Source organism: Limanda limanda, chromosome 2, assembly GCF_963576545.1.
Source record: "Limanda limanda chromosome 2, fLimLim1.1, whole genome shotgun sequence".
In the NCBI taxonomy this organism is placed as follows: Eukaryota; Metazoa; Chordata; class Actinopteri; order Pleuronectiformes; family Pleuronectidae; genus Limanda; species Limanda limanda.
Window position 1 is genome coordinate 32,714,558 of NC_083637.1, and position 23,436 is coordinate 32,737,993.

The 23,436-nt window shown below is 41.0% G+C and overlaps 1 protein-coding gene across 2 annotated transcripts; it reads left to right on the forward strand.

Annotated features, from left to right (window-relative positions):
- Nucleotides 1-10,716: 10,716 nt before the first annotated feature.
- On the forward strand, nt 10,717-22,600 carry LOC133021370 (ribosomal protein S6 kinase beta-2-like). 2 transcript variants are annotated; one of them, XM_061088202.1, is made up of 16 exons: nt 10,717-10,894; nt 11,728-11,782; nt 12,012-12,049; nt 12,923-13,037; nt 13,429-13,497; nt 13,728-13,875; nt 14,124-14,181; nt 14,336-14,436; nt 15,195-15,285; nt 15,600-15,690; nt 16,148-16,255; nt 17,212-17,274; nt 18,187-18,264; nt 18,670-18,777; nt 18,903-19,015; nt 19,547-22,600. In XM_061088202.1, the coding sequence occupies exons 2-16, from the start codon at nt 11,729-11,731 to the stop codon at nt 19,722-19,724; spliced, it is 1,413 nt and encodes a 470-aa protein (XP_060944185.1). In that variant the 5' UTR covers nt 10,717-10,894; nt 11,728; the 3' UTR covers nt 19,725-22,600. The 2 variants fall into 2 exon arrangements, with proteins under 2 accessions (XP_060944185.1, XP_060944177.1); XM_061088194.1 differs by having other exon boundaries at nt 10,761-10,787.
- Nucleotides 22,601-23,436: the final 836 nt, after the last annotated feature.

The following is a 23,436-nucleotide window of genomic DNA, read 5'->3' on the forward strand; positions in this document are numbered from 1 at the left end:
TGGTACGTGATATTCTCTGCTTCTGAGTCCTCATTCCAGTCCAGGCCTGACACACACAAGCTAGACTCCGAGAGCTAACAGCGGCACCTCCGAGGATCCCTCACCGGGACGTCCAGGAGCCCTCACCGGGACGTCCCCGGAGCTAACAGCGGCACCTCCAAGGAGCCCTCACCGGGACGTCCCCGGAGCTAACAGCGGCACCTCCGAGGATCCCTCACCGGGACGTCCCCGGAGCTAACAGCGGCACCTCCAAGGATCCCTCACCGGGACGTCCCAGAGCCCTTACCGGGACGTCCCCGGAGCTAACAGCGGCACCTCCAAGGAGCCCTCACCGGGACGTCCCCGGAGCTAACAGCGGCACCTCCAAGGAGCCCTCACCGGGACGTCCCGGACCCGACAGCGGCGGTGCACGGAGGTGCCGGTGCCGCAGCTAACGCTAGGCTAGCATTAGCGTCGCTAGCAGCAAGCTGTTTTGTATTCATACATGCTGCTTCCACCGGGGCAAAACACACACACAGAAGCCAGCGTTAGCTGCTGCTGCTAACAGCAACAAAGTCACATGCAGTTGAGGCAGCATAACCACAGCATCAACACAGTGAAGCAGCTCCGAGCTCCTACCTGGAAAAAACACCAACAGCTCACTCTCCCGGCTCCGGGCTCTCGCCTCCCGGGATCCAGGCTACGGGCTATGGGCTACGCGGTGGCTCTCGGTGGTCGAATTCGTTTCATGCTGCTAGATAGCTTATCCAAGTGTTTACAAGGCTCGCAAGAATGCAATCGCGGCGCAAACCGATGGACGGTCAATAAAGTGGGTGGTTCTTAAATCTATTGTGGTTCCATCGATTGGTGGGTCGAGTGTTGGTGGGGGTCTCTGCGCTGACGTAAAACTGCCAATGACGTAAAGATTGCCCATAACCCCATTGGACGCTCGCTAGTGCATACTTCCTGACATAGAGAAACCACACCAGATAGCGGGAGTTGGGTTTTTCCACAGTTTTTGGGACGGTAGACATGCCAGATACCCAAATTAACGTGTAGATGCACTACAAAAGTGGAATTTTCATACGATGGGACCTTTAAGTTAAACCTCAGAAACAGACTTGGTAAAAGTCACAATTGACCTTCTTAAAGGGGACATATGATGCCCGTTGTACCCCAAGTTGACCTGTAACATATTTTGGTCAAAATACCACAAGGATAATTTAAAACAGCACCCTTTTTACCCTGTCTAAACAGCCCTCCTCAGATTGACCAATATTGTCCAATCACGTTTCATAATTTCCATTTCTTGACAGCCAATCAGTAACGCCGGGTTTACACCGGACGCTGAAGCGACGCGTAAGTGACGCGTAAGCGCCAATCCCTAGCGCGCCGGCGCTTGGCTGGTCACAACGGACACCCTTAACGCCGCGGCGGTCATCCTGGGATTCCTCTCCGTGATCACACATACAGCTGATATTTGTCATTAACTGCAACGGCGTCCCAGCATTTGTCCTTTTTAATGTTGTCTTTATACAACATGTGCCAAGGATCATACAGCTCACTGTACTTCTCCACTTCAATTATAAATTTAATGTCATCCATCTTCAAGAACTTCTCCGCTGTTTGCTCCGTTCAATGTCGGGTGTCGAGGGTAAATTACGTATTCTTCACTCAAGCCTACGGGGAGAGTACGTAGACCCCCCCCTCTCTCTTTTTATCTTTATGACTGCTTGTGTGGCTGTAGTGGGGGCAGAGGGGGACATTTAATAATGTGATCGGTAAAATTGGTAAAATTGAAGACTCCAGGACAACAGAAGGGGAATACAAACTATGGGATGCATATTTGATCATTTATATAATATAAAATATGTCATCAATATCGATTAAAATCATTTTTCAGTGTGTTTCCTGCAGCGATACGCTCTCGTCAAGCGCAAAAAACAGACTCGACGGCGAAACGATCGCTGCACGGCGCTCGGCAGCCTTGGCGCAGCGCTGCACTTCAGCCTCTGGTGGGACCGGCACAAAGGATTAACATGGGAGTGGATGGGAGTCAGCTGTTATTTAAGGCATAGCGCCCGGTGTAAACCCGGCGTAAGTCCGTTCTCCATCTTTGACCTGACATCATTGTCACTGACAGCCAATCAATGAGTCCTGTTTTCCTCTTTGATGTGACATCACCGTAACTGACAGCCAATCAGTAAGTTCTGTTTCCATCTTTGACGTGACATCACAGTCACCGACAGCCAATCAGTAAGACCGTTCTCCATCTTTATCGGCTCTGTCACTGACAGCCAATCACCATGGCCCGTCTCCAACCATCGCTGTATCCACAGGTCCCGCCCTCCTCTAGTTGCTAACAGAAATTCGACCTGTTGAACTTCGTCACTTTGCTCATTATTTCCGAGAGGGAAGATGTTACCAATGTTCTTTTATTTAGTCAGGCATTTAGGTAGGTAGATTTGTATCACACCAACAATAGACTTTAACGATATGATTTGAATACATGCAACAGGTATTTGCGACCAATGTCTAGAACCAGAAACAATAGAACACATCCTTACCGTATGCAGGGAATCTACAAGAGAAAGGAAAGAACTGTATACAAAGGACTAGACCAGACATTCTCAAACTTCAGAATGTCGCGGCCCAATTTGAAAACTTAAAATAATCCTTCTAAGTTTAAGCAAAAACAATTAGCAAAGAGACAAATGTTAAACATTAAGTGCAAATAGTGGATTGTTAAACATACAGTCTTGCTAATGTAATATTACCCAGTCTATAACATGACAACCCAGAGTTGGGACCAGGAAGCAGAGCTGTAGTGCTTAACACTTCTCTGCGCTCCCTCTGGATCAGTCACACAACCACAACCCCATAGAGACTGTGTCCGTCCACCGTCCGATTAAATTATTGCAATTAAACAATAACAGAGCGAGAATTCCACAAAAAATCAAATACAAACTAGGACTGCAAAGCAGCACTTGGCAGGCCCGAGCACATGCATTTTGAAGCATTGCAAGCGTTTTCCTGAAAAAATTAAATAATGACAGAGCTATTCAGGCTTGGACTCTGATCATGAGACAGAAGTTTGGTGGTGATAGGACAATGCACAGTGGAGTTATGACAACATCGTCTCCTTTGGCGAAGGATGAACCTTCGCCGTACCTCAATGTTTACAGGGTTTGAGGAAATGTCCCAATTCTGAGAGAGAGAGAGAGAGAGAGACATCACCGTTGCAAAACATAAATATTCCTTTGATCTTTGACCACTGTCACTGCAGGAGTTGTTTGTTTACGGCTCAGCACCAAAGGATTCATGGTCCATGTATGGCATCGTGTTTAAATGGCGTGTAATCAAACTTTGCACCACGCCATGGTCACACCGTGTGACGGAAAATCGATCTTTGAGTTAGTTTGTATCTCCATCTTGTTGTGATGACACTCATCTCAATTTGAAGTTGATCTGATGTAGTCCCTGGTAGAAGTACCTCAAAGTAAAAATGTGGAATATGGCCAAAATGGCCACTGAAAGCAAAATAGCAGGCTTCCTGTTGCGTTTTTCCAATTGCACCTGTAACTTTTTAGTTTGTCTGGTCATGATACACCTGTGTATCGATTTTTGTGAAGATCGGTCAATGTGAACACATTCTCAGGGACGCACCGTTGAGCCATTTTGCGACGCCCATTGAAAATTCCTCCAGAATAGGTAAATTTTTACCACTTTGAGCATGTTAAAGCCCTCAAAAAGCCAACTCATTTGCCTGAATAATAATCCTTACAATTTCAATAGGGCCTCACGTGTGTCAGTGCCTCACTGCTCGGGCCCTAATAACACAACCTCTGCAACAACTCAGGAAACAAAGACTTTTAATTGTGGTCTTTAAACATAAGATCACTGTCATCAAAGGCTATTTTAGTTAATGAACTAGTCTCAGATCACAACATTGATTTATTGCCCTTCTCTGAGAAGTGGCTGCATCCTAATGACTATGTCAGCCTAAATTAATCTACTCCCCCCCCAGTCATATAAATTCACATGTTCCCAGAAAATTTGGCCGAGGAGGTGGAGTTGCTGCTATTTTTAACTCTAGTCTATCAATTAATCCTAAACCTAAACTCGGCTACAACTCATTTGAACTAATTTCAAAATAATCTCAGGGTTCTAAACCAACAACTTGTATCTTACATCCCATTCCTACAAAATTACTTAAAGAAATTCTGCCCCTAATTGATAGTTCATTACTGAACACAATCAGTCTGTCATTATCATCAGGATATGTACTACAGTCCTTTAAACTAGCTGTTATCAAACCCCTTCTCAAAAAAAACACCCTAGACCCAGAGGTTTTAGTCAATTACAGACCAATGTCTAATCTCACCTTCCTGTCTAAAATCCTAGAAAAAGTTGTAGCCAATCAGCTGTGCGAGTCTCCCAGGAAAATAATATATATGAAGACTTTCAGTCTGGGTTTAGAGCTAATCATAGCACAGAGACAGCCTTGGCAAAAGTCACTAATGACCTTCTAATAGCTTCAGATCAGGGACTTGTGTCTGTCCTTGTTCTGTTAGATCTCAGTGCAGCATTCAACAAAATTGACCATCACAATTTATTACAGAGACTAGAACAGTTAATTATCATTAAAGGAACTGCCCTAAACTGGTTTAAATCTTACTTTTCTGATCGCTTCCAATTCATGCATATTAATGATGAGTCATCTTTGCGCACCAAAGTTAACCATGGTGTTCCACAGTGCTCAGTGCTCTGCCCAATTTTATTCCCATTATATATGCTTCCACTAGGAAACATTATCAGGACACACTCGGTAAATTTCCACTGCTATGCAGATGACACCCAGTTATACTTGTCAATAAAACCTGAACAAAGTAATCAACTAACCAAACTCCAAGCATGTCTCAAGGACATAAAAACCTAGATGACCCGTGATTTTTCTATTATTGAACTCGATAAAACGGAGGTTATAATACTTGGCCCTTAACACGTTAGAGAAACATTATCTAATAATGATATGGCTGCGCTAGACGACATTGCCCTTGCTTCCATTGAAACAGTCAGGAACTTGGGAGTGATCTTCGATCCTGATTTGTCCTTTAATAGTCACTTAAAACAAATTTCTAGGAACGCCTTTTTCCACTTGCGTAATATCTAAAAAGTCAGACATGTCCTTTCGCAAAAAGATGCAGAAAAACTAGTCCACGCCTTTGTTACATTCAGACTGGTTTATTGTAATTCATTATTATCAGGCTGCAGCTGTAAGTCGTTAAAGACTCTGCTACACTGGCTTCCGGGTAAATCTAGAATATAATTAAAAATTATCCTCCTCACCTTCAAGGCCCTAATAATATGGCGCCATTTTACCTTAAAGAGCTGATAGTACCTTATCAACCTACTAGTGCACTGCGCTCCCAGAATTCAGGTTTACTTGTCTCTAAAGTCTCTAAAAGTAGAGTAGGAGCCAGAGCTTTCAGCCATCAAGCCCAAGCTGTGGAATAATCTGTCACTTTCAGTTCGGGGGGCAGACACCATCTGTACGTTTAAAAGTAGGCTTAAAACCTTCCTTTACGATTAAGCTTATAATTAGAGCTGGTCCGGGCTTGTCTTAGACCTGCCTATAGTTATGCTTCTATAGAAGGTCGGGGGACACGTGACACATGGAGCTTCTCTTTCCAGCTTCTCCTTCCTCTTCTCAAATCATTATCACATCAAAGTAATTCATATCTCATCAGTAGTAGTTGACAAATAAGGGTGAAACAGTATTTTTTTAATAAAGTTCTAATGAGGATTACAGTTGTATGAAATTATAATGTTCAAATGCTGAATTTTTTTAAACTGCTAGTGTTCCGTGGATTTTTGTATAATTTTATTGTGACACTTTCATCCTTGTGGCCATTTTGAGTCATTGCTATACAAGACTCAAAATGTGTTATGCTAACTGGATAACTGGATAATAACACAGTTTAACCTTAATATGTTTAATAACATTTTTTAAAATTTTTAACTACAGCCGTGTGACTACAGGACTCTCAAAAAATGACACATTCATTGTCTGGCAGAAAGAGTGACATTTATGAAATGAATAAGAGGTTAACAATCACCTTTCAACATACACAGTACATTCCAAAATCTGGGGGGCTTCCTGGTAGTGGGATAAACTAAGGGCCCCTATAGTTGTCCATGTAGCTGCCGTTTCAAAAATCTGATTTTCCATGTCACGCCACAGGACAGCATTTGTGTAACGAAAGTTATTTTGCTGTAAATACTAATATAATAGTTTTGTGCATATTAAAACCTAATATTAATAAAGCCATTATATACAATATAATGCCAAGGCAGTTATTACCTGCTCCAGATATTTCTGGTTTATTTTGTTAATATGTAAGTTTAATGCTTCTATGTTACGTCACACCGCAGGACATTTTTCGTATTCACCTTAAAATATAATCAAAACATAACAGATATTTCATACAAAATCATAAGTTTAAAACAAAGTACCGTAATATGCATCTAATCAATGTGTTGTTTAAGTGGTTAAATGCATCTAAATAAACATTCACACTTAATAACAGAAAAATCATGCGTCATGTCATCCACCCACTACTGACTTGACCCCTTCCCCGGAGTCCCTTTACCTTATCATCCTCAGATCCAGGTCTTTGGCCACATCATGGACTAAGATCTGTGGAATTGCGTATCAGAGATCGTAATGGTGGATCCAGTTTGGCGGATTCTGTATCATGCTGGCCGATCGTGATAATAATGGCAGATCCTTTATCGTGTTGACATCTGATAATGGTGGTGGACCACAATCGAGGTGGCAGCTGATGATGGATTCTAATTGGCGGCAGTGGACAATGACTGTGGACTATACTGGCATCCGATCTTGATGGTGGATCATAATCTTGCTGGCTGCTGACCATAGACTATGATTGCAGCAGGACTGTTAGATACAAAGTATTTCTCTTCAGATACTTGACCATTACTGACAATAATCCATCAATTCATTGACCTTCAGTTATCCTTCAAAATGTTTACCCTTATCAATGCTGCTAAAACCTTTATATTGATGATGTTCACCTCTACAATTGACATCTATTGCACTTCTGTCCGTCCTGGGAGAGGGATCCCTCACATGTGGCTCTCTCTGTGGTTTCTATGTTATTTTTACCCTGTTAAAATGTTTTTTAGTAGTTTTTCCTTACTCTTGCTGAGGGTTAAGGGCAGATGAGGTCACACCATGTTAAAGCCCTATGAGGCAAATTGTGATATGGGCTATACAAATTAAATTTGATTGATTGATTGATTACATTTCACAACAGTAATATCAGAAAGAAGAAAAACACATTTCCGTTGTAACCAAATATACTTGCGGCGCTTGAGGCACCCTGAAACAAAATCCCAGCTTGCTCTCACATGTTACATGCAGCGGTAATGTCAGTTTATGTACATGTGAAATGTACATAAACTGACATTACCACTGGATTCCCTCCAGTCTGAGACCTCAAGGAGTTTGTTTTGCTTTACTGGATATTGAATCACACATCGCGTAAAGTGACATGTAACTCACCTAATGACAGGGGGGATGTTGCCGCGTAGCTGGCTCAGAGATGCTCTAGATGGCAGCGCACTTTACATGGCCCCAGGGCCCCTCGTTTGCTTGCATCTAAGCGCACGGCACACGCACAGGCTTGGGGTTGTCCTCCGAGCCAGCACTCGTAAATCCCAGCGACTGGTACTCACTTAAGTACTTTCTGCGAATCCTCTTGTTTGTTTTGAATGATTCAGTTGGATTTTCTGATTCCCCTTCGTCATTAACAGTGTTGGAATTTCAAACTTTTTAACTATAGGTTGTGTCTGATTGAACTCCAACCAAATAAAGATAGAAGCATTTCAAATTATATTTGTACTCTTAACAATAAAGATAGGAACAGTTTTAGCTAGATAATAGGCTTTATACAAATGATTTTATAATAACCTTTTCCTCTCCTAATGTTTAATCTACAAATGTGTGTGCGTCATATTGATGGTCAGTCTCACAGCTGTCTTGATAGAAGGTCAGACAGAGTGACGTTGTTGACTTAATTTTGTATGTTGCTTTGGTTTCGAGGAGCCGAATGTTTACAGTCAGGATTGTGTTGATGAAGCAGAAAACATAATAATCTTTTCTCCAATTGTAAACACCTTTTGCCGACATCGCATCTGCTGGTTCAAGGTCTTTTATGAAGTAAACAGGTTGCCTAGCAACTATAGCGTCATTGGGAGTGTCTTCCTTTTCACTTCCGTATACCAAATGCCAGGAGGATGGCCTTAAGGCTCTTATATACTACTACGTGTCCGTTTCTCGGAGAGGTCTCAGCGGGGGGCAAAGAGTCTTTTTGATTTTTACTTCTCCGACACAGTCCGTCGGAAAAAATTCATCGCCAAACCCATAGGTGGCGCAACGGAAGACGAGCTCAGAGAATTTGGGAAGAAGAAGTCCACGTGTCTCTGTTTACATGTTAGCCTGCCTCCCACACACTGAACCATGGCAACTAACAGAACTAAATAAAGTGACACCCAGCGTGTCAAGATGCTGATGTTATCGTTTCTTAGCGCAGCGGTTCCCCGGTCTTGTTTCCGAACTGTGTTGCTGATTCCACAGCTTGAATCTGCTTGAGGCTACATGTAGCTAGAAGCTACACGGAGCTAGCTTTCCCCCCAGCTTCCACACACAGTCAGCAGGACTCCCGACACTAACTACTAGGGTTGGATACCGAGAACCGGTTCCAATATGGAACCGGTTCCAATACAACCGGTACCTACCCGGACCGAAATGAAACGGAGATTTCGGTGCCTCATTTCGGTACCTGAGCCAATGGAAGACTGAGGTCTCCGCTCGTCCCGCCTCCTCACACTTCCGCTCCTTCCTTCACGGGAAGCGGCGGCTCCCGCCGGGCCCCCGCGGCCGGTAGACAGACTCTTGTCCCCGCGCTTCCCGCCCCGCGTGCGTCAGGGCTCCCGTGCAGGTGGCAGGTGATCTCCTCGCGACACCTCTCCCCGGCGCTGCCCCCCCCCCCGCCGGGCGCAGGAACGGAGACCACGCCGAGAAATGTTTCATAAAAGCGACCGCATTTTAGGGGGGCGAAGGCGGGCCGAAGCCTGCCTGCGACAGCCCCCGCCGCGGAGACACGGGGGTCTCTGAGTGAAAAGCGACCCTCAGTCTTCATGAGTCACGAGTCAGAGTGTGTGTGTTTTGTATTTATTTTTATTTATTTAAGTATAGTGTCAACTTTTGTTAACAGTTCGTATGTTATTCATAGTTTTAAGTTAAAAAGGGTTGTGTATTTATTTAGATTTATAATCTACTTTAAACAGTTAATATATTTGGCAATAAAAAAAGCCTTTCTTAGTCAAGCATCGTTTCGTGCACTTTTTTGAAAAAAGTATCGGTTCAGGCACCGTTTAGGCACCGGTATCGTTTTAAAAGTATCGGTTAGGAACCGGTATCGGATAAAAACCAAACGATACCCATCCCTACTAACTACTACTATCCAGTGTTTGCTTCTAACCTGACGGTATTATAGAAACAGTGTCATGATAGAAGTGGAATTAAAGTCGTGACGGCGGGTTCTTGCACTGTTACCACCGCAGTTAGCATGGTGGCTAGCCTAGCCTGCTAGCGCCGTTTTGAAAGCTCGTTATAACCGTATGTGACCGTGCACACATGCCGTCAGTGCTCTAACGAGCCACCATCAGCCGGACAACTCCGCTGGCTTAACACACACGTCACATTAATCGTAGAATCATAGTTGTGTTCGTGTTTGTTGCTATAAGTAAACAGGAAGTTTGAGGTCTGGAAATACGGAAATGACGTCATACGGAAATGATGTCGTTCGCGGACCAATCACAGCCAAGAGCGGTCCGTCGGGTCTCCAACATGAAGACGGATAGTTAGAAAAATCAGACGTGTACGAAAAGCTGTCCGAAGCACTCGGAGAGGGCGTTTCACGACGGATAGGGCGGTCTTATCTGTCCGTAATAGAAAAAACGGAGAGGCATAAATTGGCCTTTAGCCTGCGCACTTCCGAGGAGGAGGAACGAAGAACTACTGTTATAAAATAGACAGACGCCGAATGTTCGTAGCGCTCTGATACAACTAATGTACTGGAAGCCCATTGTTTTGCTGTAACCTGTTCATTGTCTCTTAATAAATACTTTGATTGAGCAAACCAAATTCGGCTCGTCTTCTCTTAAAGAAGTAAAGAACACGCTGTTTCACAACAGCCACTGCTCCATCTTGCTCCATCTTGCTCGACCCAGCACATCTCAAATCTCCCTCACCTAGGATTCCCCGCTAATGATGCATTCACGTATTAATGTGACGGTCAACAAATACCATGACACCTGCTCTATAGGTCAGATAAAATAAGAATAACTTGGAATTTAAAAATGTTATAGCTTTGTTTCATTACCTGTGAAAATTACTTTTTTAAATCAATCATTCATATTTCGTGGTAATTTTGTGCTTATTTACAAATCTGAAACTTATTTTATTCATGCATTTTTTGATGACCTCTCACGGTCCACCTGCAGTGGCTTCACAGGCCACCAGGGGGCTGCAGCCCACACTTGGGGAATGACTGGAAGAGTAAGAATGAAACCGGAAGGGGGCAGTAATGCGACACTGTGGATGCCAGCTGACGTTAAGCCTCACAGAAGAAGAAGAAGAGGAGGAAGAAGAAGTCGTCATGCCGTACACAGAGTATGAAGGGGACCAGAACACCGCTGTTACGTTATTTGACTAAAATGTAACGAGAGCTTATAGCTGCTAGTCTATGAAAAGTAGCTTTGTTTCAGTTAAACTCTCGGACTACATACTCAGACGAGGCTCCACCGCATGAAACAGAGTTAACAGGTGAACCGCTAGCTAGGTTTAGCATGTTTTGTAGCTACCTGTCAAACCTGCTGTCAGCGCGGTAGTGGCTAACATTTAATGATTTCAGCCAGTTTAACCAGTCTGAGCTTGAAGGAGAAGGAGAAGAAGGAGTGGCACAGTAGTTGGTTAGAAGACCAACTGTGGGAGTCGGTCAGCTCCTTGGAATTTGCTGACATGGCCACTCTTGCTTTTGTTGTCGTGTGACTAACTAGCATGCTAACTTGAGAGCTTCTGTTAGCTCTGTGTGGACGCGTTTGACTCCGAAAGTGTGGAACAAGCCTCAGCTTCACTTGAAATCACATGTTTACACTCAAGAAACGATTGTCAAGATTTGCGTCAAGGTCTAAGATGGAGCTGTGTCATGTTTAACTCTAATTGACGACCTAGTGGTGGAGGCTAGGCGTCATGTTTTGACAGGGCTGGTTCTTTGTGTTTTCACTGAAGCACACCATCAGCTGCTCCGTCTCTTAAGTAAACGCTGCTGTTTTATTAACAGCTACAATAGACGCGCAGATAACTCAGTGGGACTCCAGTTGTCCCTGAAACACTTTAACAATCTTCTTGATGCACAGTAAACCAATCAACGATAATCACAAACATGGAATATAATGTTCATTGAAAGGTGGCTGAGCAGCAGTTTGCATTCCAGATAATTCACTTAGAGCAAACACGTGTGCTGCTGCAGTGTTCCTGGAAGGTCTGCTTGTCTTCTATGTACAAGGGCGATACTACATTCCCCAATGAGGTGAAAGTGTTAATAAGTCTTGGGTTCAGTGAAGCACAACAGACTCACTGTACAGTGTCTGTTTCAGGATGGCGGGTGTGTTCGACATAGACTTGGAGACGGAGGACATCAGTGATGCAGAGGTTTGTATCCCATGAACATAGATAAGACTACAGTGGATCATATCAAATGAATGTCACCGGGATAAATTGAAAAAAATAGTGAATTCTCTTCCTTATACAGTACTTAATAATTGGTGGCTTGTGTTTGTTAGATGGAATCTTCATTTGTTCATTTGAACAGGTTTTCAGTTTGTCATTTACCTTTGTCACTATTGTTCAACCCCCCTGGCTTGTTGTTCCTTGCCTGTAGGATGATGTCTGTGACTTCCCCGTGCCAGAACCAGAGAAGTAAGTTTAATTATTTATTTTAAACGTATTTATTTAATGCATTCACTTTAGAATTTTTTATTGCTGTTTTTCTGATTAAACGAGAGCGCCTACTTTCCAATCCCAATCATTTAGAGACATTTAGAGACATTTTGCATGCTCTCAGATGTGTGAATGCAAATGTATGAGTAACAGCCTCTGGCCTTTCTGCAAACTTTCTCCTTCCGGCCCCCGAGTATAAAGTCTGCAGATTGTCCAGAGGAGCCGATGTAAGAACACAGCAGGAGATGCTCCACGAAAGACGCAGAAATTAAATAAACTAAAGGAAAAGATATACCTCAGAGCCAAAAAGCGGAGCCATACACGTAGAAGACACTGACAGAGATGTCAAGAGAGCTTTTGGTAATAAGACAAACAGATGAAAGGACAATACAATAAAATAAAAATAGCAGCTTGGTTTCTGTGGGTTGAACAGTCACTATGCTGAGTTACGAACTTGTGAAAAAAACAACAGTCCAAGGTCTACTTGCGGTTCCACCTCTCACCTGAACAGTCCAGATATTTCTGTGTTGTCGTGAACACATCTGAGCAGTGATTCTCCTGCTGTGTTGTTAATATGTGAATTCTCCAGACATCCTCTAGAGGTCATGTCTAAAAATGGCTTTTGAGAGGTTCAAAGCATAATTGTCCTGCATGTGTTGCTCGAGCCAGTTTATGTTTTGGATTGGGTTTGTGACAGTGGGAGATACTTGTGTCTTTAGTAATACATGTGGCATTATTATTTTGTCGGTTTTATGCAGGCCCTAGGATTTAGTTTTCTCAGTTGAATGTCATTTTCAGTGTTTTTTAACCTTACCCTCTGTGTTACTGTGTCATTCTCCTCCTTTAACTTAGTGGTCAGGTAGAGGAGGTGGAACTGACCAGTGAGAGCGTCAACAGAGACAGTGAGAGAGTTGGGCCTGACTGCTTTGAGCTTCTTACTGTGCTGGGGAAAGGAGCCTATGGCAAGGTTTGTGTGTGTGTATGTGCATGTATCTGTGTGTTTCTGCATGTGTTTGCATGCTAGTGTTAACATGTACTCGTTTTAAAGGATCTATTTCTTTCTACCAAAAGTTAGAAAGATACAGTGTTTAGAGCTACCCACAAAATGTATCCGACAACACAGTAACATTGTAATTAAGTGTTTATAAGGTTAGATGTAAATGTCTATAGAAAAAAGGGAGAAAAAAAATTCTGAAAGGCGTTATTGCAGATATCTGCCTAAGACTCAGAACATAACCAGTTCACACTAATGTAAATCAGAGACAAAATTATTATAAGTAAATCTTGCACTGCGGAAAATATCCATTTCAGCACAGTCCTAAGTTACTCTGTACAACTCACTTCTGTTTTTCTTTAAGGTTTTCCAGGTGAGAAAGGTTCAAGGAGCCCAGATCGGGAAGATATTTGCCATGAAGGTGCTGAAAAAGGTACAGTGAAGGAGCTGACAACTTTCTCCTGATACACAACTCATCCGATATGAATTTTGCATTGATGTTCCTCCATTACTCTTCTCATTTCCCCCCCCTACCCTGTCCACTATCTGCCTACCATTTCCTCCATGTATTTGTCCTACCCCCCCACCCCACCCCACCCCGCCACCTCCCACACACACCTCTATTTTTCTTCCCTTCCCTCTTCTCAACATGTTTGTCATAAGGCTAAGATAGTGTGTAACGCTAAAGACACTGCTCACACACGAGCAGAGCGGGAGATCCTGGAGACGGTGAGACACCCGTTCCTCGTGGATCTGCTCTACGCCTTCCAGACGGGGGGAAAACTCTACCTCATACTCGAGTGTCTAAGTGGTGAGAAAGGGTTCCTTAAGGGTGGATTTATGGATGTGGAGGATTAGAAACATCAGAGAAGAGACAAGTGCCATGGACTAATTTCAGTGCAATTGTGCAGCGCTAATCAAATCCCTTCACTTTTAACATTTATGGCAGTAAAGTATTTGATTGCATAGCAAGGAAGCGGTTGTAGGAAAAAAAGATCTATAAAGGAATGTATGGGAGTAAAAATCTTTCACCGATGTGTACTGTTTTTCTTTCACCAGGGGGAGAGCTGTTCATGCAGTTGGAGAAGGAAGGCATCTTCATGGAAGACACTGCATGGTAAGGATGTCCTTCTGTCAACTCACTATTTGCGTTTAAGTTGTAATTTTGAGTTTGTACAACCTAAGTTTGGTAATGATATTGTTTCAGTGGAAATTATTTCTACTGTTTAATTTACTTTGTGTAGTTAAATAGCCTATGTGTGTGTGTGTAGTTTCTATCTAGGAGAGATCACATTGGCCATAGGTCACCTCCACTCGAATGGGATAATTTACAGAGACCTCAAACCTGAAAACATCATGCTTAATCACGAAGGTAACACACAATGTGTATGTATAGTGAATACTGTATATGTAAATATAATCACTCACTGCCTCAAAACTAATCATCAGACTAATCATTTGTCGATCTGAGTGATGCTGCTATAATGACTTAGAAGTCATTTTTAGTTCCTTTACTAAATTTGAAAAAATAAATAAAATGTTTTGACTGAAGTAGAAATCTTATGAATAATAATAAATATAACATATAATAGTTTGTGAAATACATGTACTTAATGTTGTATTATTGTTACGTTTCGAGTAAAGCTCTCAGATTTATGGAAATAGAATTGGGTAGATATAATTTAAATTATATTGATTCAGATGATGCTTATCGACTCTGCTTCTCCTTGACTCCTGGTTTCCATTCCAATTTGGTAAAAAAAGGAGGTCACAATAGGGTCAATAATCTTTTCATCGAGTGAACATTCACGGTTTAAATTTCTATTCCCTCAAAACTGTAATGCCATGACAGAGGCAATGTCTATTTATCATTTAAAATTAAAATGATTGGTTTTAATAGATTATAACGGAATTTATATTACCACTGTTCGTCAAAATGGAGAACAATGAGCAAGTCTAGAGTCCATCCCCTCTACCTCTCTTCTTCTGTCCCTCTCTCTTTTATCTTCTCTCTTAGCCATGCATGGTAGCTTGTATCTAAACAAAGGGGCACAATGTTGCATTGACACGTGACTTGTACTGGTATGTAACCTTTGTTTGCAATAATAAAGGGTCTTTCTCTGTTTATAGGTCACATCAAGCTAACTGACTTTGGCCTCTGTAAGGAATCGATTCACGAAGGATCGGTCACACACACCTTTTGTGGCACCATAGAATACATGTGGGTAACGCTCATAGACACACAGTGCTTTACTCTCATTTTCAAGATTTTTTGCACTTATGTGACCACAACAGCAAATGTTCCTCTCAAATAACACTTTGATAATATTTGCTCTGCTCTTGTTGGTGCTGTGGAATTTTATAATACAAATTTCACTTACAAACTTAATGATATTATGGGGGAATGCAAGTTGTAAATGAAGCAAACTAAGCTATTTGACTTTATATTTTATTTAGTATTATTTTTACACTCACAACCTATTCATTTTGTTTGTTTGTGTATGTCTCCCCTCTGTGTGTATTTTTCCCTTCCAGGGCTCCAGAGATCCTGACCAGGTTGGGTCACAACAGAGCAGTAGACTGGTGGAGCCTGGGGGCTCTGATGTATGATATGATGACTGGATCTGTAAGTGAGAACTGCTAGAGACTAAAGTTGTTTCAGTCAGACAACTCACATTTGAAATGGGTATTGCAGCAGCAGAACACACTTAGCAGAACCGACTTCATCACTCCCCAGATATGATTAAATATATATAATGGGAATAATGAGCAAATATTTATTACGCCCCTGTCGTAGCCTACAGGTGGATGCTTGGGTGGTGGCGGGGCTGAAACCACTGGCAGCAATCCTCAGTAACAGGGGGCAAGCAAAGGAAGTGATGGACATTCTTTGCAGCTTAAATAGACTGCCAAATTGGTTGGGTGTGTATTATAGAGGATTGCGGACTCACTCATTGCTACATGTGTGTTCAAACATTGTATTCTCTGGAGTTGAGCACATGTATAACAGCAGCATAATTGAGAAATGGCTGCTGGAGTCTGTTTATGTCCTTCACTGACACACTACTCTGATTTTCCACCAGCCTCCATTCACAGCTGAAAACAGGAAGAAGACCATTGATAAGATCTTGAAGTGTAAACTAAACCTACCCCCATACCTGACCATTGATGCCAGGGACCTCATTAAGAAGGTCTGTATCCTGCACATGCACCAAATGCGTTCACACACTGTAAACATTGCCATTACAACACAGAAATTGCCAATTTATATCAGAGTAAAAAAATGTTCTCCATTCAGGGTCCTCTATCAATTCTGTCTCTGAAAGTCTTTAAAATGTTTTTTCTATTTTATCATACACAACATTAATACATTTCTTTCTTTTTTGCTATGATTTCATGATCTGTGAAGGATGATTGAAGTTTGATAATTTAAATATTTGGCCAGTCGTGGTTCTTTATGTTCACTGCAGCCCATCATAAAGTTGAATTACAAGAACTGGGATCATATTTGATCTTCTTTGCAAAGTCTGTATTCATTTATATTTATAGTATTTTTATATAGGCTTTTCAAGTCTTGATGACCACATCTTACAAAACAATTCACAATAAGGAATGGAAAGTCAATTCTATCATTCAGTATCTTCGATGATGATTCTGCATAGTGCACATTAAAATAAATCCTGTAAAAAAACAAAACAATGCTTTTCCAGGATTTTCCATTAATTTAAGAAAATCACAACCTCCAGCTTAAACGCACTTAAAGCAATGCATACGCTGAAACAGGGATGTAGATCAGTCAAGACAAATCATTTAAATTCAGGTGGGTATAAGGAGCCACTGTCAGACCCATGTCTTGACATCTATTGCACTTCTGTCCGTCCTGAGAGAGGGATCCCTCACATGTGGCTCTCTCTAAGGAAAAACTACTAAAAACCCTTTTCACAGGTAAAAATATGTAGAAACCTCACTCTTGTTGAGGGTTAAGGACAGAGGATGTCACACAATGTTAAAGCCCCATGAGACGAATTGTTATTTGTGAATGTGGGCTATACAAATAAAACTTGATTGATTGATTGATGTTTGCATTAACTGTATAAATGAACTGATCAGGTCAAATAATATCAATTTGACATGTCTTTCTTTTCAGCTGTTGAAGAAGAATCCAGCCCAGAGACTTTGTTCCAGTAATTCAGACTGTGCTGATATCCAGGTGAGTAGTGCAATTGCTTTCTGCCTGGTTTTAGCATGTTTTCACTATGATTCTTTCTATGAAACTAGAAATACATAAAAAGCCCTGTGTCACGACCCAGGACATACTGAAATTGTGATAATTCTAAACAATCTCCCTGGGTCGAGTACTTCACTCCATCACAGGCAAAATATAAACTTTAACCGACTGGAGGTATGCAGGCAAATCAAACAGATACCAGGCGGATGCAGCAGTAACACACCTGACACTGATGCACTGTCCTGTTATTATGTGAATAAAGACACACAGGGTATCTATTGCCATTTCAAGAATTTGAAATAGCAAATTTCAAGAATTTGAAATGGCAGACATGCGTTACAGCCCAGTTTCCTCATTTGATCATTGAACTTTCTTCTCATTTGACCCTGAAAACATTTTGGTCCTTCATCTTGAAGCCATGAGCAAGTTCCCGTTAGACTATTCTCCATAGATGTCTATTACCTGACTGACACTGAACCCTGACTGCTCTGATACTACATAACAACATCATAAGATTGTTAAATGGACAAACCACTTTCAGATCTACTGTTATTTTCCCCTTTGAATCTGTAACTGGAATAATAATCAGAAAATCTGTTTCTGCAATTAAATACTGTGTAAAAACTTTGGCTAAAACAAATATCTAAAAAAAATAAAACATTCTTAACATATCCTTTTCTAAAAATCTTCTCAACAGAATATATACAATGCATGACATACAGTAAGAGATTGTTTGTGTATCTAGCCTCTGAAAAGTGAAACAATGATTGCACACACTGATCTGAGCACAGTATAAATGCAGAATCCATATATTTAATAAATGTGCAGATGTTTTTCAAACATTATAACATATTATAACAACCAACCAAACACAAAGGCTTTGTTCCTTTGCAGAAACATCCTTTCTTCAGGCACATTAACTGGGATGATCTTCTTAACAAGAGAGTGGAGCCGCCTTACAAGCCCCAGCTGGTAAGTCACTAGATGTCATTTTGTCCCCTTTATGCTACCAAACAACATGTTGAGGTACTAATAAGCCTGTTGTTCATCAAACTCTGCTTTTTTTCATATCTTCCTTATCTACAACCTGGAGTACATCCCTTCTATGTTCCCTGACCTCTCATTGTCTTTGTGTCACACACACACACACACACACACACACACACACACACACACACACACACACACACACACACACACACACACACACACACACACACACACACACACACACACACACACACACACACACACACACACACACACACACACACACACACACACACACACACACACACACATCCCTATCTTCAATCACCTTAATAAATCTTTTCTTCTGTGTCTAACTTTCAACTGCCCCTGTCTGGGTCTCTGTAGCACTCGGATGAGGATGTGAGCCAGTTTGACGTCAGGTTCACCAGACAGACACCAGTGGACAGTCCTGACGACACCTCACTCGGCCACAGTGCAGAGCTTGCCTTCGCTGTGAGACAGTCTTCATTATCACACTGTTTTTTAAGTTTATATCTAGGCTCTAGAAACCACTGACAAGAACAAGCGGCTCTTATACGTTTACAAGGAATTAAATGTGACTGTCTGTGCCCCATCAGGGTTTCACCTACGTGGCTCCATCGGTCCTAGAGAGTCTAAAAGAAGGCTTCTCATTTGAACCCCGAACACGAGCTGTCCGCCGACACAACAGCAGCCCACGCACACCCATCAGGTAACACACAAAACATGAATTCCCATCTATGAAGTCATCACAACATTTTGTTGCCTCCACGCCGGCAATTTGGAGTTGTCCGTCCGTCTTTACGTACATACGATTATATCACTTGATTTTGATAACCAAAGGTCAAGTTTATGGTGGCCTTGCAAAGTATGTATGTTTTTCAAGAATGTGATATCTTAAGATTAGCTTGAGGGAATGTCTTCAAATTTGGTACAAACATTCACTTGGACTCAAAGATGAACTGATTAGATACACAGAAACTGCACTTGTTGGCGGAGCCATACAACCACAGTGCAGTAATTCAAGTTATTTATAACCTTGAACTTTGTTACTTGCTTTGCTCTCATATACAAAGCATTAGCATGATTCATCATCAATACACCAGAAGCTAATGTATTGATAGCTAAGTTGACTTGATCTGAACTAATGTCTCTAAAAATGTCTTATATAACCTAGGAGATGCATTTATTTCTATTCAACAATCTCGTATTTTTTGAATAACTTGTACATTTTTTCTTTTAGTCCCTTGAAGTTTTCCTCTGCCGGCCCTTTCAAGTCGAGCACTCATGGAGAGCCGGACCCCTTCTCTCCCACTTCTCCGCCATCAGCGCCGGTTTCCATGTCACTGGAAAATGGAGGTGCCAGTCAGCCAATCAGGACCCCTGCGAGGAACAAGAAGCAGAAGGGACATCGGAGATGAGGAGGAAAGGTTCAGAGTCAGCCTGTGCTGCAAGACCTTGGTCAGATCAGTGTTTTCTCTCAAATACCGCAAGCGTTTAGGCACAGAGCTGAAGGTTTTGGTTTTATTTCCGGTATCATGCTTTTTTTGAAGTGGTTTAACTAAGAGGTGTCTGAAAAGCCAAAAGTTTTTTTTCCTCTCATATTCAAATTAGAAAACAGACACAGCTCATCTTGGGTCTTACTGTCCAGCTTTTCTTATTTGTCATATTGACTGTTTAAAGGTAGATCACTTCACACAGACTTTGCTGGATTAACGTGGAATATTTATGCTTTAATTTATAGACTTTAGAGCCTCAGTTGGATCACTGTTATCAGATGGCTACTTAATTGTGAAAAGCTTCATTAAAAAAAACAAGGACTTATGTAAAAGTATTATTTTCAAATGAGATCGCAGGGACTATTTTCTTCACCACTTTCCCTAAATGCATCATGGGCAGTTAAAGTCACGTAAATGATGGATTGATTGCTAAGTTTTAATTTTTTATATACTCTATATGCTCTATGTTACAGCTAAAAGTAAGCTGTAATTTATGTTTTTCATTGAATTAGTTCCTCAGCTTTTAATTAGTTCATCAGGCTGACATTTCAATAAGAAAAATGATGAAAGATATTTTGATTGGATTATTTTTCATAAAGTTAGAAATGTGACAAAGACCTTTAGCCTTCATATGCCACATTGCACATATGATAACATATTATTGACTGTCAGGGGAAAATATGGAAAATATCTTTCTCTGTTGATGTTTCTTCATGTCTGCTGCCAAAGGTTTTCCCACTTGCTGTCCTCGTATTGTAAAAAACGGACTGATCACACTATGTTAAGGACTTAACAAAAGGGACAAGCTGTATGTATTCATTAGGATCAATAAGGAGGGTTCACATATAAACAAACAGAGCATCCATAAAAACCGAACAATGTACAGTCAATGGTAAAGTGGTGCTCTCCGAAAATAATGAATTATATTGTATATAAAAAATATTTTGGGTTACAGAACAAACCTATTTTTACACATAACTTAGGTAAAATAGTTACATTAAAAATAAAGTGCTTGATGTTATGAATTGTTTGATTGTCATTGCCCGACATAGTCAAACACTTACTCAGAAGTTGGTCATAGGAAGGTTGTAAGGTTCATGTGATGCCAACATTTTCTCAGCGATGTCTTTTGTTCTTAAATCAGTGGGTTATAGATTGAGATTAATCAAACTAAATCTTGGTATATTATTTACAATAAATAACAAAGAATTTTGCATTAATCTTTAGGTAAAGCAAGACAACACGTGCAGCTCTTCGAATCAGCTGAGGCTAAATATGTGTAAAAGTTGTAACTGAATTCAAGATAACAGACATGGTAAATGAATCTTATCAGCTACATAGCTTTAATCCATTGTCTACACATTGCAATGAAATATGGACAGTTAAAGATAACGGAGACAGACAGACAGACACGTATTGTAGCGATGGGACAAAATGGGAACAATGCTGCAGTGCAAATATCTCATATTCACATGAGTAACAGCTGCAGAAGTAAATGTATGCTTCTATTCATTGGCTAAATCATTAGCTTCCTATCCATCATGGTTTGTACTGGAGAATACAATATTCACTAGGTGTAAACTATCCTTTGAATTGTATATATGTCTTAAAGTATGTATGACAATAATGCATTAGGAAATAAATGGTCAAATGAACAAATGCAGATAGAAACCTTGAAATAGTGAAATTATTGAATGAAGACAGGGTTACAGCAGGAGCATTCTCCTATGTCTGTCACTCAGTGGTTCGACCTGTCCACCAGACTAAATTATATGAACAATTATTCCATAATTGACATGAATATTGTTGCAGACATTCTTGCAACCCTCAGGATGAAATGTTTTAATTGACTCGCACCATAATTTGGTTTCTAACCTGTAAATCTAATGACTTGATGAAAACAACCTGCTTAACATCATCATGTTTGCATTGTTACAAGGGGTGTTGATGCATTCAGCTAAAAAGCACTTCAGTGGTTGCAGACTTGATTCCACCGTCTGCTCCCTGGTATTGACTAATGTAGAAACAAAAAAGCGCATTTGTAAAGATTGAAACAAATTTTCATAATTATGATAAAATCCCTATTTTAGTGTATTGGGTTATCTACAATTTCATGGTTACATATTTCTGCATAAGTTCACTTGATCATTATATCTTATATATTTGATCATATTTATTTAATTATGAACTCTTTGGGCTGCCTGTTCCTTTGTTCTTGTTTAGAAAGACATATTCCTCTTTTGCTGCTCTTGTTCTTGTGGATTTTAGGAAACAGGTGTGACACAAAAGTTCTTCCCCCTCTGCTCCACCAGCCTCTGTCTCGATCTATTTGAGGCAGAGTGTGAATTATGTTTTCTGAGTAATGTCTGTTGTCACACACTGTACTAGAACAGTTGTACAGAACAAACTGCAGCACATCATGATGTGATTGTAAACAAGATATTCTTAAAGCTCACGAGAACGACCCACCCTCCCAGACACACACCCCCACCCCCCCCACACACACACACTCACACTCTCAGTTATTGAATTTGCAGCTGGACAGCAGGAAAAAGTGCTGATTGTGTTCACTTCTGTATATTTATTTACATAACTAAGAGTAATTGATTTTTAATTCATTATTTTGAGTGGTTTATTATTTTCTTTCATATCATGTATCATTTTTCATTAACAGACAAATGTTTAAGAATAAAAATGGATTAAATGCAGAATTATTGTATGGGGAACTCAATTTATTGAGGGTTTGGAATTTGCTGGTTTGAGTTGAGGTGGAAACATTTGTGATGGGTAAAAATACTTTCTCAACCCCCCCCCCCCCCCAAAATAAATCCAATTAAAAAATTATATTTGTAATCACTACAGTTGCTGATTTATTCAATTTAAATAAAATTTAAAAAAAGAGATGTCCAATATTGCGTTGCTCTTGCGATGAATACAACTGATCATATTTCTCTTTAATAACAGAAATATAGTTTCATCCCATCAAAGTACGAATAGGCTTCATACGCACGGTCTTTTTCCTCTTTTAAAAACACCTCGTCCAGTTTCACGAACAATGTCGCCATACCGTCATCACTGTCCAAATCATCCGCTGGTATTTCCATGGCTGTTTCCCTTGCTCTCCCGTCAAGCCCCAAAGCGACAGCGAGGGCTTGTTTCTTTTTGTCGAGCTCTGTAACACGTCTCCAGATATTGACTTCATTCTTCCAACACTCGTATGGCCTAGCTTCGTCAAACTTCGGCGGAACTTTGTAATTAGCAGCCATCTTCTGCTACCAATGTTACTCGTAATAAACACGACGTATATTACTTAGACGTTTATTGCTCACACTCAATACACGGACTCAGTCAATAACAAGACCCGCTCCGGAACTCCCACAAACCCCTGCGCGACCCGTGGTCAAAGGTAAGGGGTCAAAGGGAACACTTCCTTTTACCACAATGAACATTATAGAGGGGAAATACATGTTAACACCATTGTCAAGCTCTCCCCTCTCACATCTATTCCTCGCCTGGTATCAATCCTTGTTATAACTTTGCATGACGAAATGCAGAAACATCTCACATAAGAGAGAACGGGAAACAAATGTAAGTATCCAGATGACGATCAAATGAAAGCTGGAAATAAACTAAT